At 49.6% G+C, this 15,507-nt stretch overlaps 1 protein-coding gene across 1 annotated transcript in view; it reads right to left on the bottom strand.

Annotated features, from left to right (window-relative positions):
- Nucleotides 1-15,507, bottom strand: part of HMCN2 (hemicentin 2) — a 119,860-nt gene that overhangs the window by 79,182 nt on the left and 25,171 nt on the right. The window contains exons 11-17 of the mRNA XM_074973993.1: nucleotides 14,272-14,393; nucleotides 13,760-14,032; nucleotides 12,390-12,531; nucleotides 10,970-11,097; nucleotides 7,228-7,341; nucleotides 6,597-6,746; nucleotides 604-798 (exon numbers count right to left, since the gene is read on the bottom strand). Coding sequence (XP_074830094.1) covers nucleotides 604-798; nucleotides 6,597-6,746; nucleotides 7,228-7,341; nucleotides 10,970-11,097; nucleotides 12,390-12,531; nucleotides 13,760-14,032; nucleotides 14,272-14,393 — 1,124 coding nt within the window. The remainder of the gene's footprint in view (nucleotides 1-603; nucleotides 799-6,596; nucleotides 6,747-7,227; nucleotides 7,342-10,969; nucleotides 11,098-12,389; nucleotides 12,532-13,759; nucleotides 14,033-14,271; nucleotides 14,394-15,507) is intronic.

Genomic DNA, 15,507 nt, shown 5'->3' with positions numbered 1-15,507 from the left:
CACTTGTATGTCACCACACGAGCCTGTACTGATGAATTGGTGGAGGAGACCTAATAACACACGGATGCTTATAAACCTGGAAAGCATCCAGCTGGCTTGTGGTAGTCCAAAGGGTGGAGACTTTCATCCTGGTACAAGGTGTACTGTGCTACCACATCAGAACAGTAGCACCTCACACTCCCTTTGCAAACGATGTGCCAGGCAGTGGAGAAGCAGGGCCCCTGGTTAGCAAACATAAGAGGCAACAAGCCCGTGCAAAGCTAGTTATGAAAGCGTACGCACCGGCGCACCTCAGAGTGCAGTTACTAAAGGATGCAAATGCAAGGAATATGCCAAACCCATCAGCTTCTTCATACAACAAAGCAGGCATAAGATCTAGTCCAATTTCCCCCCCCCCCCAAATGCTTATGTGTATACACAAAGTGACGACACACATGCACCACTGCATAAGAGAACAGTACACACATCTTTTGGCAGATAATACACAGAAATACTCCGCACACCCAGATGTGTGAAATGGGTACACACATCCAGATGTGCACTAAGTGTTCATGCCTCGCATACACCCGTACATGCGTGCACAAACAGTCCCGGTTCTCTTACTTTCCACAAAGAGTTCATCAGACTCCAAAAGGCTGGAATTGCTGAGCAGACCAGGCTGGGCAGTGAAAGCTTTGCCGTCCTGTCTGGACCATGAAATCCGTGGAGGGGGATGTCCCTTAACGTGACGTGCCAGACTGATGTTCTTCCCCATCTCCATAGACACGTCTTGCGGGAGTTCTACAAACCGAGGGGCAGCTGAAGGAGACAGCAGAGAAGAGTCTCAGATCCCAGCCTTGACACCAATTTAGCGCAATCTCTAAATGGGACAATCAGTTTCATTCTAAAGGGCACGCAGGTCTTCTCTGTGCTGGAAGTTTCCCTTTTGGATCATATCCATTCCACATCCCAGCCCCTGAAGACGATCTGTACCCCATTCCATTTTAAATAAGTTATTGACATTAAAAGAAGTTTCCAGCAGGTGTAGCTATAATGTATTTCACATGAGCGTACAACATCCAGCAGGACTCACAATGCCAAGATGCTCTGCTCTAGGGTGTGCGACAGACTCAAGTCAAAGGGTAAAAGGTACAGTACTTGGCATATGGACAGGATGACCTAATAAGTCCTGTTGTCTCTAATATGTGATCTTAACAATTAACACAATGACACGAACAGGTCCAACTCAATCATGGTGGACAGGAGAGAAAATATCTGGGACGTGGGTATTTCATCCTCTTGTCTTTTAGTTCCAGGTCAGTACATCCCTCTCTGCTGCCTTCCATGCTGAGGATCTCTATTGAGATGGAGATATCTGTAGACATGAATGGTCCTATCTATAGACAACATGGATCTTCTCCATCTCCATTGCCAGTGGTTGGCAGAGGAATGCAAATAAATGTCCATCAAGTACTAAACTCCTGGTCACCTGGGACCTACCTGCCAGGATCTGAAAGCCAGTGATTTAACCAGTGCCAGCCCCTTCAGACCTATTAGTTGCCAGATGCAGGTTGTGTTTTAACTTGTACGATGGTTTTGCATTCATGGTGGACATGAAAAGAGGCAGGAGCTTTGCCAGGGACACTCTGGCAAATGTGATCTTCCCTTTCCGGGGCTTCATTTTTCTTATAAAATAAACCAAGAATTGAAATCCCCAAGGCACATGATGCAATTCCACATGGCTCTTAATAGCTGCCATTAAAAAAAAAACAATTAAGAGCTCAGGACCCATAGGCTGTTTTCAGATTGTCCATTTCCAGGAACTTGGAGAAAGGCATTTAGCTGCAGCATATCACACCACGGTGCCTGCTCTTTATGGGAGTTAGCAGATCTAGGTCGGAGCTCAGCTAAGAATATCTAAATAGCTTGAGACAAACAGAGCGGGGAGCGAATCACAGAAGCCAGAGGGAAAAAGACCTGGTTGGTCCTGAATCCACCTCGCAAGGCCCCACGTGGAGCTGTGCCTGGGGGTATTTCTCACCGGTTTTCCCAGCTCACAGATGGCCCAAGTGACAGGCTCCCATCACCCCCATGGGGAGACCCTCCCATATCGGCACCACTCTCTCCGTTTCTCAGCCCTTCGCTCATTACTTTACTGGGATGGGACTGTGGGGGGGGACGGACGAGGGCTAGTTTGAGGGAAAGGGACCCTTCATTTCCCCTCAGCCCAGAGTCATTCCAAGCTCACCTCGCAACTTGGCTAGATACAGCAGGTCACAGGGTAACTAAGACAGCACGAGAATCAAGCAGCTTGCACCAGTCAGCCCGAGGGACAGAAAAAAAGGGCTGCCCCAAAGTTAATCTGGGGCATTAGGGGCCTGATCCAAAGTCCTTTGGAGTCACTGGGGTCTCCCCCCAGTAGACCCAGGCCTAGGTTCTATGGGGACATAGATGCTCTTCAAAGGCCAGCCAGAGACACATCGCTCACTGTTCGCCTCCGTCTCTCCCTGCGGGCCTGCTTTCCAGGCTGGCCCCCTGAGGCAGTCACTCAGATGGGCACGTTAGCTGGCTGGTGTTTGGGTTCCACACACCGGTTTGAGCATCCCTAGATGGAGCTTGCTCATCCTGTTACAGGTGCCTAGGTCTGAGAACTGCAAACCCTTCCCCTTTACCTCCACTTCTGCCCAGCACAAGGGCGGAGTCCGGCGCTGCAATGCGCTCAGGTCTTGCTGCTGGGAAAGCGATCCCCTCTTGTTCCCCTTGGCTTCTCCACCAGCACAGAACAGTCTCAACAGCTAATCTAGGCAATTCCCCCAGCCCCCTGGAACCACGCTGGTTAAACAGCTAACGTTACAGAATTCACCCCACTGCCTCCCTTTATAATGAGTCTAGCAGCTGCCTTGCTAGCCCCATGCAGGATGGAGCCAGATCCAGGAACTGAGCACTGAGTGGGGGAGCCTGCAGTCAGGACAGTGTACACAACACACACACACACCCCGGAGCTGGCTGCCTTTCTGACATCATTGCAGGCCCACCAGTTTTCCCCAGCACCAGAAGCCAGGCAGACGGCCCCGTCCCTTCCCCTTCCTTCTTCCGGCCTGGGGAAACCTGGGCTCACTCCATGGTCCTGGCAGGAGCTTTGCTCTTGATTATATTAGCATGTGGGAAGCAGCAGCTGGCTCAGGAGGGTGTCTGAAGGAGGCCTACACCCCACCAAACACTGTACCCTTGGCTTTGAGCCCCGGCCACATCAGAAAAGATAGCAGGGGCCAGTCTGTTCAGAAGAGGAGCTTCATTCCTTGTCTCATGTAATCTTTTAGCTCCTGGTCCTCGCTAAGCAATGCCTAGCTGCATCTTGTCTTTGTTCTATTCTTGTGTGTCCGCGTGAACACACACACACACACACACACGTTTCTGAAACCCCCCCAGCACATCCTGTCTTCTCCAAACCACAACAGCAGCTGCTAGGCTACCCACACCCCCAATTCTTAGTGTGCCCCAGAGAGTGGGAGGCAGCTTTTTTCACTGTCAACATGAGGGGAGGCCTAACTGGCAAATTTTTCCCTGCCAAGTCCCCATCTTTCCCTCCCCAGGCCGGCCGGGGCCAGGCAGGCAGGCTGCGGAGACAGTCTGCTCAGAGAGCTAGAGCCAGAGCCAAGACTGGACCCGGTCAGGTCCCGTTCTCATTACACGCGTTACCCATGCTGTAATGGACTCAGGAGACAACCATGTTGTAACCAGGTCTGATTGGGCTACAGTCATAGCAAAGACATGGCTTAAGTCTCTGGAGTTAGGGAGTAGTTGGCCAGGATCCCTCTGGCTGATCTAAGAGCATTAACAACAGGATCCAGAGTGGCCCCCATCCAGGCCTCAGCTGTGATGGAGGGAGGTCGCAGTCCAAGACCTCATGGCCGAAGAGCGTTCAAGGACGAACAGTGAATGGGTGGTGAGTGGGAGGAGACTCCTTCGAGACTTCCCAGAGCTCCTACCCCGCAGAAGCGGGGACAGAATTGGGAAATTCCTCTGGAAAGTATCACAACAAAAGGAGTGAGAGTCACCCTCCCAGCGAAGCAGTGGGTCCAAGAACTCAGAGGGTGGGGGCTTTCCGACCCTCTCCCTCCCCACGGATTCCCGGGAGAGCACCTGCCCACCACTAGGAAACACAATGTGGCCGGGGTTTTGTTACGAACTGCTCTGTGCCCCATTGCGTGGTGACACCGCCCTGCTCAGACCCAAGGGGCGCGGGACTGAGCAGGGTCACCCTGACGCAGGGTAGGAGAGGCTCCCTGATGAGTAAACAGAAGTGCCATACCTGCCTGGCTAGGCATTTAACCTCCTCTCCCCTGGAGGTGGCAACATGTCCCCTCATAAGAGCCAGAAGCTGGCATTCCCCACTGCAGCCCAGACAGAGACACAGCCACCAGGCTGGGGAAGCTGCTTTCACACCTTAGCGCTCTCCTCTGCCTCACGGTGCTTCTCCCCCTTTCTCTAGCTCCCCTCCGCTCCGGCTGCACTGTGAGAATGGTAGAGAGCCAGCTGTGTTTCAGCAGCCTGAGCCAGCTTGCCGACAGAAGAGCAACTGGACCCCAGGGCCGGGTGCGTGGGGGGTGTTGGCTGGGACCCACTGCCTGAGGAAATCCCCCTCTGCTGCTGGCAACAGCTCTGCAGTCTGTACCAATGGGAACCGCAGCTGCTCTGCACTTGACCTAGGGGAATGGGCTGTGCAGAGGGTCATCTCGTTTCAAAACGGCTCAGGCTCTGCATCCCCCTGAGAAAAGCCATGGGGCCTGGAGCCAGCTCAGCCCACACCACCGTTGGCTCAGTGAGGAGTTCCCCCTGAGAAGGGGACCGAGGGGTTCAGTCATTCATGCTCGTCGGGCCCCACCTGCTCTGTCCAGCAAGCTGGCGGCTGAAGGGACAAGCACAGAGTTTGCAGCTGAGAAGTCCCAATTTTTCATCTTGGCTTGGCCCCTAAACGAGTCTCTGAGCCCAAGTGGGTCTGCGTGACCTGGAGCAGGTCACTCGCCTAATGACGTGAACCCACCACCAAGGATTGCTACAGGGCTGGTGCTGCTCTCACTCCCAGACCTAGTAACCAGCCCATCTCCTCTGCTCCACCAGGCAGGGCATCTCCTCTGCCTCCCCTCCCCACGCTGAACCCAAGGCAGATGCTCCAGTACAATTCTGCTCACCATCATGCAGGGCTCAGTCCCATCAACCCCACTCAGACACTGGCAGTTTGCAGGTGTGGACACACAAAACCATATTTAGCAGCACAGTGCTTGGCTGCAGAGTGTTGTATAGGAGGGCTGGAGCCAGCCCAGAAGAATACAGTGGTGCTGTAGGGCAGGGAAGGTCCTAGAGCTCCACAGAAAGACACAAAACTCCTATCTCCAGGCCTGGCTGGGCTGAGACATCCCTGTTCTGTGAGAGCAACGCACAACGGCACTGCAGCAGAAGTCAAGAAAGCCAGTGCTGGATACAGCTAAATGGGGAGAGAGATTTACCTACATCCATTGCAAGGGCTGGAGATAACTGGGAGTGAAGTCTTCTGGCTTCAGCACTGGGCACCTGGATTCTATTCCTAGCTCTCTTACAGACCGGCTGTACGACCTTAGGGAAGCCATTTCACCTCTCTGTGCTACTGGGCTGTCTGCCTTGCCCCTGGTTACACTGAGCGCTCTCCAGGGCAGGGAGTTCTGTACAGTGCCTGGCATAATGGGGCCTCCCGGTGCTATGCAACAAGACAATTCTGTTTGGAAACACAGGTTTGGAAGAGATGTGAAGTGCAGTCCCTGAGCGTAAGAGGACGCGATCCCTTTACACTCTGCATGACACCAGAGGTGTCCCATATCCTGGCCCACTCTCAACTTGAGCATTTACTTTACCTGCCCAAATCTGCCCTGCAAATTCAAATGGACGCAGCCGCCTTCTTCAATTCCTGCCCCAAGGTGACAGGCATCAGTAGAAATCCCCCTATAGTTTCATGGGTAGACTCTTTGCCTCCTGTACCTAGAACTCCTGCCAGATAGCAGAGTGCTGGTTGCAGCGTTTCCACCCTAGAAGGGGCTGCAGTCCAGTGGTGCAGTGAGTGAAGGGATCTTGTTTGTGTTGAACATCCAGAACTAAATCCTGTCCTCACTTACGCCTTGGAAAGCCCCACAGACTTCAGTGTGGGTGCAGAGCTCAAGGGCAGGATGAAATCCAGAGACTGGAAAGAACTAGGCTGGCTGCCATAAACCTCAGTTATTACTGACGGGAGCAGAGGAGGGGGAAGCCCAGTGACAGAGACTCACCTGTAACGGGGCAGAGAGTGGAGATATCAGTGAATAACTCAGAGTGCAGAACTGGGCCATTCCAGTCTAAACTCCTGTGAATTCTCTCAAAGGGGTATAGAGAGACAAGGTGAGTGAGGTAAAATCTATCTTTTATTACACCAACTTCTGTCGGGCCAATAAAAGATATTACCTCACTCAGCTGGTCTCTCTAATATCCTGTGAACGACACGGCTACCGCTACACTGCATACATCCCAGCAGAGCAGGTCATTTGCCACTGTTAGCTGGGGTTTTTTTTAATAACCTGAAGGAGCCCAAAGCTTTATGAGTCAAGACTTACAGCCAACTTCCAGCAGGATGCCATCAAAGGAGACCCCCGCCTCACTGATGGCCTCGCAGATGTACTCTCCTGAATCCTCCTCCTGCACCGCCTGGAGCTGCAGGACCGCCAGATGGGCACCAAGTGGAGAAGATGCCACTTCTTGTTCCCCTGGACATGGAAAGATCCTGAACGTCAAACCTTTATTCCTCACTGCCTTAGCGCCGCAAAGCCCCTTCCTGCCTTCTCGTGCCGTCAATGGGCAAATCTTCAAAGGGATGGAGAGTTAGTTTGTTTGGATACAGAACTTGAGCCTGCAAAATTGAGCTGGAAATATCTCAGGAAGGTTCTTCCTCCCGCTCAGGGGATTTCCTGTATTCACTGCCAGGGCAGGCTAACATGGGGCATCCCAAACACAGAATGGTCCAAGCAGCCGGTGCAATGCAGTGCAGAATGGACTGCTGCTGGCTGGCAGGGTGGAGAGAGGTTCGGGGTCTCAGGAGTCTGTGGAGTGGAGTCCATCTGCAGGAAAGGGATAATGGACTGGGAGGAGCAATCTGTCTGTGTTAAGAGTAGGGGGGTAGTTAATATGCCCCTAGGCCCCCCCCCCACAAACTGTCGCACAGCTCACTTGAGTCAATTCCAGCCCTACCTTTGTACCATATGATCTGGGGAGGGGGTACCCCGGAAACGTGGCACTCCAGCATCGCATCTTCTCCCAGCAGGGCCTGCACAACAGGGGTCACCGCAGAGACGTGGGGAGATTCTATATCCAGGACACAAAAAGAAAAAGGCTCCAAATTTATTCCACGCTGGAGAGCACTTCACGAGTACGCACAAGATACCCCAGCACTCCAAAGGCAAAGGCCTCTGGCAAACTGTTCTGCAGAGACGCACTGCAGAGCTTGGCAACAGACCGCAGCTCCCCGTCTCACATAACCAGAGGATACCACACACCAATCGACTTTCGAACAATGAGAACTCATTCTTGATGCTACAACGAATCTTTCTTTTCCCTTGCCTGTCTGTTTAACATACGATTCCCCCAAGCTGCCCCAGCTCTGGTTTATGCCACTGATTCATTTTGCCAGACACTATTGACAGGGTGCCCACGGCATGCTAGCCACTTCACAGGTGGATTTGAAGACAAGGTCTTGAAGGTCACACAGACATGCATTATTAATATTACAGGAGTGCTCAGGGTCCAATTGAGGCCCCATTGTGCCAGGCGCTGTACAATACATGGTGAGAGGCAGCCCCTGTCCCAGAAAGCCTATAGTCTAAATAGGCAAGACAAAGGATGGGAGAAAGGAAGGATTATTATTAGGGCTGTTGATTAATCGCAGTTAACTCAAGCGATTAACTAAAAAAAAATTAATCGTGATTAATCATACTGTTAAACAATGGGATACCAATTGAAATTTATTAAACATTTTGGATGTTTTCTATATTTTCACATCTTGATTTCTATTACAACACAGAATACAAAGTGTACAGTGCTCCTTTATATTATTAATTTTATTACAAATATTTGCATTGTAAAAATGATAAACAAAAGAAATAGCATTTTTCAATTCACCTCATACAAGTACTGTAGTGCGATCTCTTTATCATGAAAGGGTAACTTACAAATGTAGATTTTTTTGTTATTTTGTTTACATTTACGGGAGATACTGCTGAGATACAACGTCACCTGAAAGTGAGAACAGACATTCGCATGGCACTTTTGTAGCCGGCGTTGCACGGTATCTATGTGCCAGATATGCTAAACATTCATATGCCCCTTCATGCTTTGGCCACCATTCCAGAGGACATGCTTCCATGCTGATGACGCTCATTAAAAAATAATGCGTTAATTAAATTTGCGACTGAACTCCTTGGGGGAGAATTGTACATCTCCTGTTCTGTTTTACCTGCATTCTGCCCTATATTTCATGTTGTAGCAGTCTCGGATGATAACCCAGCACATGTTCCTTTTAAAACACTTTCACTGGTGATTTGACAAAACCCAAAGAAGGTACCAATGTGAGATTTCTAAAACTAGCTACAGCACTCGACCCAAGGTTTAAGAATCTGAAGTGCCACCCACAATCTGAGAGGGACGAGGTGTGGAGCATGCTTTCAGAAGTCTTAAAAGAGCAACACTCCATTATGGAAACTACAGAATCTGAACCACCAAAGAAGAAAATCAACCTTCTGCTGGTGGCATCTGACTCAGGTGATGAAAATAAACATGCATTGGTCCGCTCTGCTTTGGATCATTATCAAGCAGAACCCGTCACCAGCATGGATGCATGTCCCCTGGAATGGTGGTTGAACCATGAAGGGACATATGAATCTTTAGCACATCTGGCATGTAAATCTCTTGCAATGCCGGCTACAACAGTGCCATGCAAATGCATCTTCTCACTTTCAGGTGACATTGTAAACAAGAAGCGGACAGCATTATATCCTGAAAATTGTAACCAAACTTGTTTGTCTGAGCAATTGGCTGAACAAGAAGTAGGACTGAGTGGACTTGTAGGCTCTGAAGTTTTGCATTATTTTATTTTTGAATGCAGTTATTTTTTGTACATAATTCTACATTTGTAAGTTCAACTTTCATGATAAAGAGATTGCACTACAGTACTTGTATTAGGTGAACTGAAAAATACTATTTCTTTTGGTTTTTTGCAGTGCAAATATTTGTAATAAAAAATAATTATAAAGTGAGCACTGTACACTTGGTATTCTGTGTTGTAAATGCAATCAATATATTTGAAAAGTTAGAAAACACCCAAAAATATTTAAATAAATGGTATTCTATTATTGTTTAACAGCACGATTAATAGCATGATTAATCGCAATTAATTTTTTAAATCGCGTGATTAATTGCGATTAATTTTTTTAATCGCCTGACATCCCCAATTATTATCCATATTTTAGAGATGGGAAACTGAGGCAGGGAGAGGTTAAGTGACTTGCCAAAGCTCACACAGAGAGTCTGAGAACTGAATCCAGATCTCCTGAATCCCAGCCAAGTGCCTTATCTGCAAGCTCATCCTTCTTTCCTGACTGAATATCTTACTGGAGAGATGACAATTCTGAATGTGAAATGAACAGTGGCTCTTTATAAAGACAGAGCAACTTCCTTGAGAAGGGACTGTAATTAACTATTGACTCTTTGGATGTATATTTTCCCCTCTCTTTTTTATATATGTCCATTGCCTGGTTATTTTATATTTTGAATGTTCAAGATGAAGACTAATGTTTTTACTTGTTCTCTTCCAATATCCTCGTGTTACATCCTGATGTTGTAATCTGGTTACTTGTTTTTTGGTTGGTATTTCCTAGCCAGTGCGACACTGGGCCAGCCATAACGGTGCTTCAGGATTGTTATTAGGGAGGTGTTCTGGAAACGTGTGTATCTGATCTTATCTTTCCGTAATAGATAAAGATGTGTCCGAAATTTTCCTGGGAAAATGATTTGCTTTGAACTATCCCAGGAAAAAGCGGGGTGCGTTGGAAATGCTGCGGAGAGAGCAGTAGTGTTGAGTTATTATTGTAACACACTGTTATTGATCATCCTCAGGGCACCAGTTTCTTGAGCCAACACAATGCCTGAAGTGAGAATGAAGGTAACATGGAAGGTAATGAGGCGCGTTATAAATCAGGGGAGGTTCTGAACAGGGAGCCTGATGAGGAGGGTGGAGCATAACCTCTTTAACAAGGGACTTGACACAAAAGTTCAGGAGTCCGAGCATGCATCCACCTAAGGAAAACACCAGGCATTCAAACCAGCTGTGTCCTGTCTACACAGAGGCTCAAGGAACGAGAACAGCACAGAGGAGGGGCGAGGACAGGGATGAAGGAACCATAAGACACAATAGATAGGTTAATCTTAACTAGACCCTGAAACCAGAAAACATCAGCAGCGTTTTGCTGGGCAGCTCTCTGCTCACACCGCGTTGCTCCTGAAGGTGATGACTTTAATTTTCAGTAAGACCCTCCAGTTCTCCCAACAAGTCCCTGGGAGAATGAGTAACCCCAGGTAAGGGAATCCACCATTGCAGGCCTCCCTTGGGACTTTGTTGACGACGGCCACGATCCAAAGCCCATTCACTTCAATGGATCAGGCCCTAGAGGAGTATTGCAAGCATCTGTCTATAGCAAAGTGATCCCAAAGCCAGTGGTCTTACCACAGTCCTCTTCAGAGGCCCTATTCTCTAGCGCCTTTTCTTATGGGTTTGTACAGTGCCTGGCACAGAAGGGTCCTGTCCACGAATGGACCTCCTGCGCATGACCACAATACAAACAATATTAATAATGCCCCTCCTGGCTAAGAGCCTGATCCAAAGTCAATGGAGTCTTCCCAATGGAGATTCTGCCTTAGGACAAGCTACAGGAGCTGGTACCTGTGTACTGTAGGATTACTGTCTGCTCATCCCATCCAATCCGACTGGCAGCAAAGCAGCTATAATTCCCAGCATCCTCAGGGACAGCCTCCTTGATTATCAGGGTGCCCAGAGCATCTATGAGAAACCTAGAACAAGAAAGAAAAGAGCAGGGGTGGGGGGAAAGGTCACCATGAAAACAAAGCTCAGAAAAAGAAGAAAATAGAGCATGACTTGCCCTAAAAAAATCTCCTTGCACTTTTCCCAAAGAAAAAGTTAAAAGGGGAATTCATAGGTCAAGTTTGGCCCTTAACAAAAAAAAAAAAGTAACAGTAGGATCAGCTACAGCAGAAACGAGGCCTAACAACTAAAGCAAATGTTTCCATGAATAAGAAAAAAAAATCAGAACGTTTTTTACTTTTTTTGGGTTTCTGCAATTTAAGTAAAAAAACACACCAAAAAAAATGTCCAGTACTGTGTTCGTAGCCTAAATCTTTGCAACATGGCGCTAGTCGGGGAGCCTGAAAGTGAAATTTATCAGAAACTGACAATAAATAAAGGTCAAAAGTAAGTTTATTTCCATTGTTCCTCCCCTCCTTGCATGCTACAGAGCGTGAAAAGTCACTTTGATTTTAACACGCTTTCACAGCGTCCGCAACCTCCAGTGTTATTAGCAGCAGAGATAAGGAAGCATGGTTTTTTAAAATATATTCATTTTAACTAGACCGAGCCCTTCTAATCTCTGATGTGCAGTTCATATCATTTCCTGCCGTTTCCCCCTTTTCCCTTTATCAGCCCTCTCCAGGCACATGAACCACCAGAAACCTTCTCCGGTTGCCTGTGGGGACTCATTTAATAGCCCCCACCCCAAAAAAAAAAAAAAAAAACAAAAAACAGCCCGACGCAGTGAGCAGGCCGAAGAGAACAAACATGACTCAGCCAACGCCTCCGAGAGTGGAGATCCCCCTTAAGCCCAGGAGCAGACGGCAAGGGGGTGCAGCTCTGCCCCTCCAGCATTGCAACAGTCCCCAAGAGACAAACTCCTCCATTTCATGAGGTCAAGGCCCAGCCTAGACTAAACACTAACGCATCAAACCTCTATCACGGAACTGGCCACACCACCGCTGCCCCAGCCCCTTTACCAGCACGAGGCGGATTTGTAGCATAGCCTGGGGCTGCAGCCATGTTTTGTAACCTGCCTAAAAGCTTTGGTCTGACCAAGCCGGCCTCCACCTGCAGGAGGTCTGGAAACAGCAATAAAAGCCTTGTACTCAATACCCTTTGGTGTGCACGGGGTGGAAAAGGTGCCCCCTTTTCCTCCTCATCCCCCGCCGCCCACCCTCATGAGTCTGAGGCTGCTCTGCTGAGCGGGGCTGACCCGCGGCAGTTTGCATCGAAGCCCAGGAGCAAAGCGGCCGAGGCTCTGATTAGCTAACGTTACCTGCCGTCCTTTTCCAGGGCTCGGTCCCACCGTTTCCAGGAGATTCGGGGCACAGGGTGGCCCAGCGCCGTGCAGTTGAGCCTCACCTCCCCGCCCCTGGTGAACGACTGCGAGCTTGCGGCCACCCTTACTCGAGGCGCCTCTACACACAGAGAAACACAACGCGGGTCAGACACCAGTCACCTGCTCCCAGCTCCAGAGGCCCAATTCCTGGCTCTCCCCCTCCTACCGCAGAGAGGGAGCACAGAGCTAGCGGAAGGCGGTAAAGGAACAGTGGCCGAGAGCAGTGAAACTGGTGTGGAAGAAATCAAATCCTCTTCCTCTGTTCGGATGCAGTAAGTCAGAGACAATTTTTATTTCAAGCAATTGCTGGGGAGACTGCAAGTCAGGAGTTACCCTGGCCTTAGACAAGACTCCGAACAACAAGTGGTTTATCACAAATATTTATAGTTTTCGTTACATGCATTGACGAATAGCAATTGCACTTTGTTTACACATTTTCAGTCCTGATGTCTTATTATTATTAATGATTTTCTGCTACCACTACATTCTATTTTGTCTAAAAACAAGGTCAGACAGCTTAGCAATTTTCCATACGCTTTCCCCAGTCCTGCTTTGCAAGTCTCGTGTTATTAGGGTTAAAGTTAGCCTAACTTTTGCCCTGTTTCTAACAGAACCAAGGTGGCTACACTTAAATCTCTTTCTCTCACTTCCTACTTCCACACTGGGCTTCTGGAATGGCAATGTTCCTCAGGTCCAGCCTTGCCATTGTTGGGGCTACAGGCCATATGTTGTTGCTCCCTCCAGCCTCACAATTGAATGAGGGGAGCAGTGTGGTGAAGCGGTCATTATAGGGTTAACTGGGTTACTCAGCGCAGTAGGGGGTGCAGCCATGCTCCACCCTTCCCTTACGTCCTGTTCAGTCAGTGGGAATATTCCCCCCATAACTCTCTTGGGATGCAGTCAAATAAAGCAGCAAGTTCCCAGCCTGCAGTCCTGCCACTAGGCTGATCTATGGCTTGGGGAGCTTGCAAGGAAGCAGGGGTCCCAGAAGAGCAGAGACTCAAAGAGCAGAGACTTGCTTTGCTGATCCATCAGGCCAGCTCTGATCTTGGTGACAAGTGACTTTCACAAAGCACTGGGGATGCCACCTCCTGCACTGCTTCTGCTCATATAAACCCATACAGGATGACACAGATCCTTCCAAACAGACCCTTTGTAAGACTCTTGGATCTGTGGCATGCCCTGGAGAAGCAACCGGTGTGTTCCCCCCAGTTCAGCTCAGACTCTAAGGGATTTCAGGCCCAGCCAAGGACAGGTAATCGCCTCAACATAGGGCTCAGATACTGCATGGAGACAGGACAGCTTACCCTGAACAAAGAGCCAGATGGAAGCATTAGCTGTCCCATGGCTGTTGCTTGCAGTGCATTCGTACCGGCCACCATCATCCAACTGAACACTGACAATCTCCAGCGAGAGGTTCCGCAGGACCCTCACCCATCCCTCGTCCGGCTGCAGCACCTTCCCATCCCGGCTCCAGGTCAGATTATAAGCAACGTCTCCTGACACTGGGCAAGACATGATCACTCCTTGTCCTGGCAATGCAGTGATGTTCCTAGGGGGCACCAGGTACGGAGGCGGCTCTGCATGGGGGAAGCAAACAGTGGGGTCCAATTATCCAGGCTGCTGACCCCCATTCACCCCACTGGAGTCAGTCCCAAATTCTGTCATTCAGAGGTCTCTAACACTGAAGTGCTGAGCTTGACCATTAAATATTGGAAGCAAAGCCCAGGGGCGGAGTCCTCATTGCAGCATGCTCTGTGGGAGACTGGGCTGAGGCTGTCACCTGCCCGAGTTGCCCCCCGCCATCCTCAGTACTGACCTGTGACAGAGAGGTAGCCGCGAGCTCGCGCTGCCCCAGCTTTGCTAACAGCTGTGCACTCATAAAAACCTTCATCGCTTCCGGAAACCACAGGGATCTCCCAGCTGCTGGTCCCAGAATCCCTGGGGAAAAAACCAAAGAACCCCCCTGAGACTGGAGAGGAAGACACCCGGCTCTCCTCTTTTGGCACTGGCTGAGATTTTCACAAGCAACTCACCATTTACGGCGCCTTAATTGTGGGGAGCCCCACTGAAGGCACCTTCAAGGGGCCAGATTGGCTGAAAGCAGAATCTCCGGGGTTTTTGACAACTGGACCGACGCTGGGATTTTTCCTAAAATCTCTCCCCCGTGCAGCAATGACAGGGGCACTAGCATAGACAGGGTGCTTGGGGGTTTATCTCCGTGCTGTCTAGACCTGCTTAGAGCTGCGTTACATGGCACGGAGGCCCCCACTCTCTCCACTGCCGCAGTGGGAGATCACAATTCACACGCAGTTCCTTTTACCCCTGCATCCCAAGTGTGTGTCCTTAGCCTGCACGCAGGCTGGAGGTTTGGGGGCTCACGTGTAAAGACTTTTATCTTGCATTTTGCTGCGGAAGGAATGAGGAACCCACTGCTAGCACACTGAAAACCCACTGTGCTGTGTCACGGAGTACCAAGAGAAGCCGCTGTCTGAGTCAGCATGACCGCAGCGACAGCAGGGAACAAGCAGTCCATGAGGTCTTCAGGGCCTCAGTGGGAATTCCAATTGGAAGGGAAATTTCCCACTTGGTCCCCTGAGCCACGTGTATTCTTCACCCTATTGCTAATACATGGACTTCACCACCACAACCTCAAAGGAAGCAGCATTCCAGTAACTCCAAGTGTCCAGATTGGATAGTGGAGGTCAGCCATGCCCACTCCCCCAGAGAGCAAGCCAGATCCACTCTATGGAGACAGACAGCAAAGAGTAACACAGTGGCTGTCATGCCGGGACAGAGCCATTGGTCCATCCTGGTGGGGGGAACCTATCTCTGATCTCAGCTATTGAAGGTACGTCCAAAGAACAGGCAAGAACGTATGGTGTAATGTTATGCCATGGAACAAATACCTTCCTGTCCCCCAAGCTGGACATCATTTTGTGCCCTGGAGCATGAGGATTGCTAGCCCTTGTAATTAACATCCTAGCCAGAGCTACCTATATTTGCATGTGACTAATGTGGGTTTGGGGAAATTTACCAAGTAACGGACTTACTG

This window comes from Natator depressus, chromosome 16 (genome assembly GCF_965152275.1).
Source record: "Natator depressus isolate rNatDep1 chromosome 16, rNatDep2.hap1, whole genome shotgun sequence".
NCBI classification, from domain to species: Eukaryota; Metazoa; Chordata; order Testudines; family Cheloniidae; genus Natator; species Natator depressus.
Note: the sequence above shows the minus strand (reverse complement) of the source record. Positions and strands in the feature narration are given on the sequence as shown.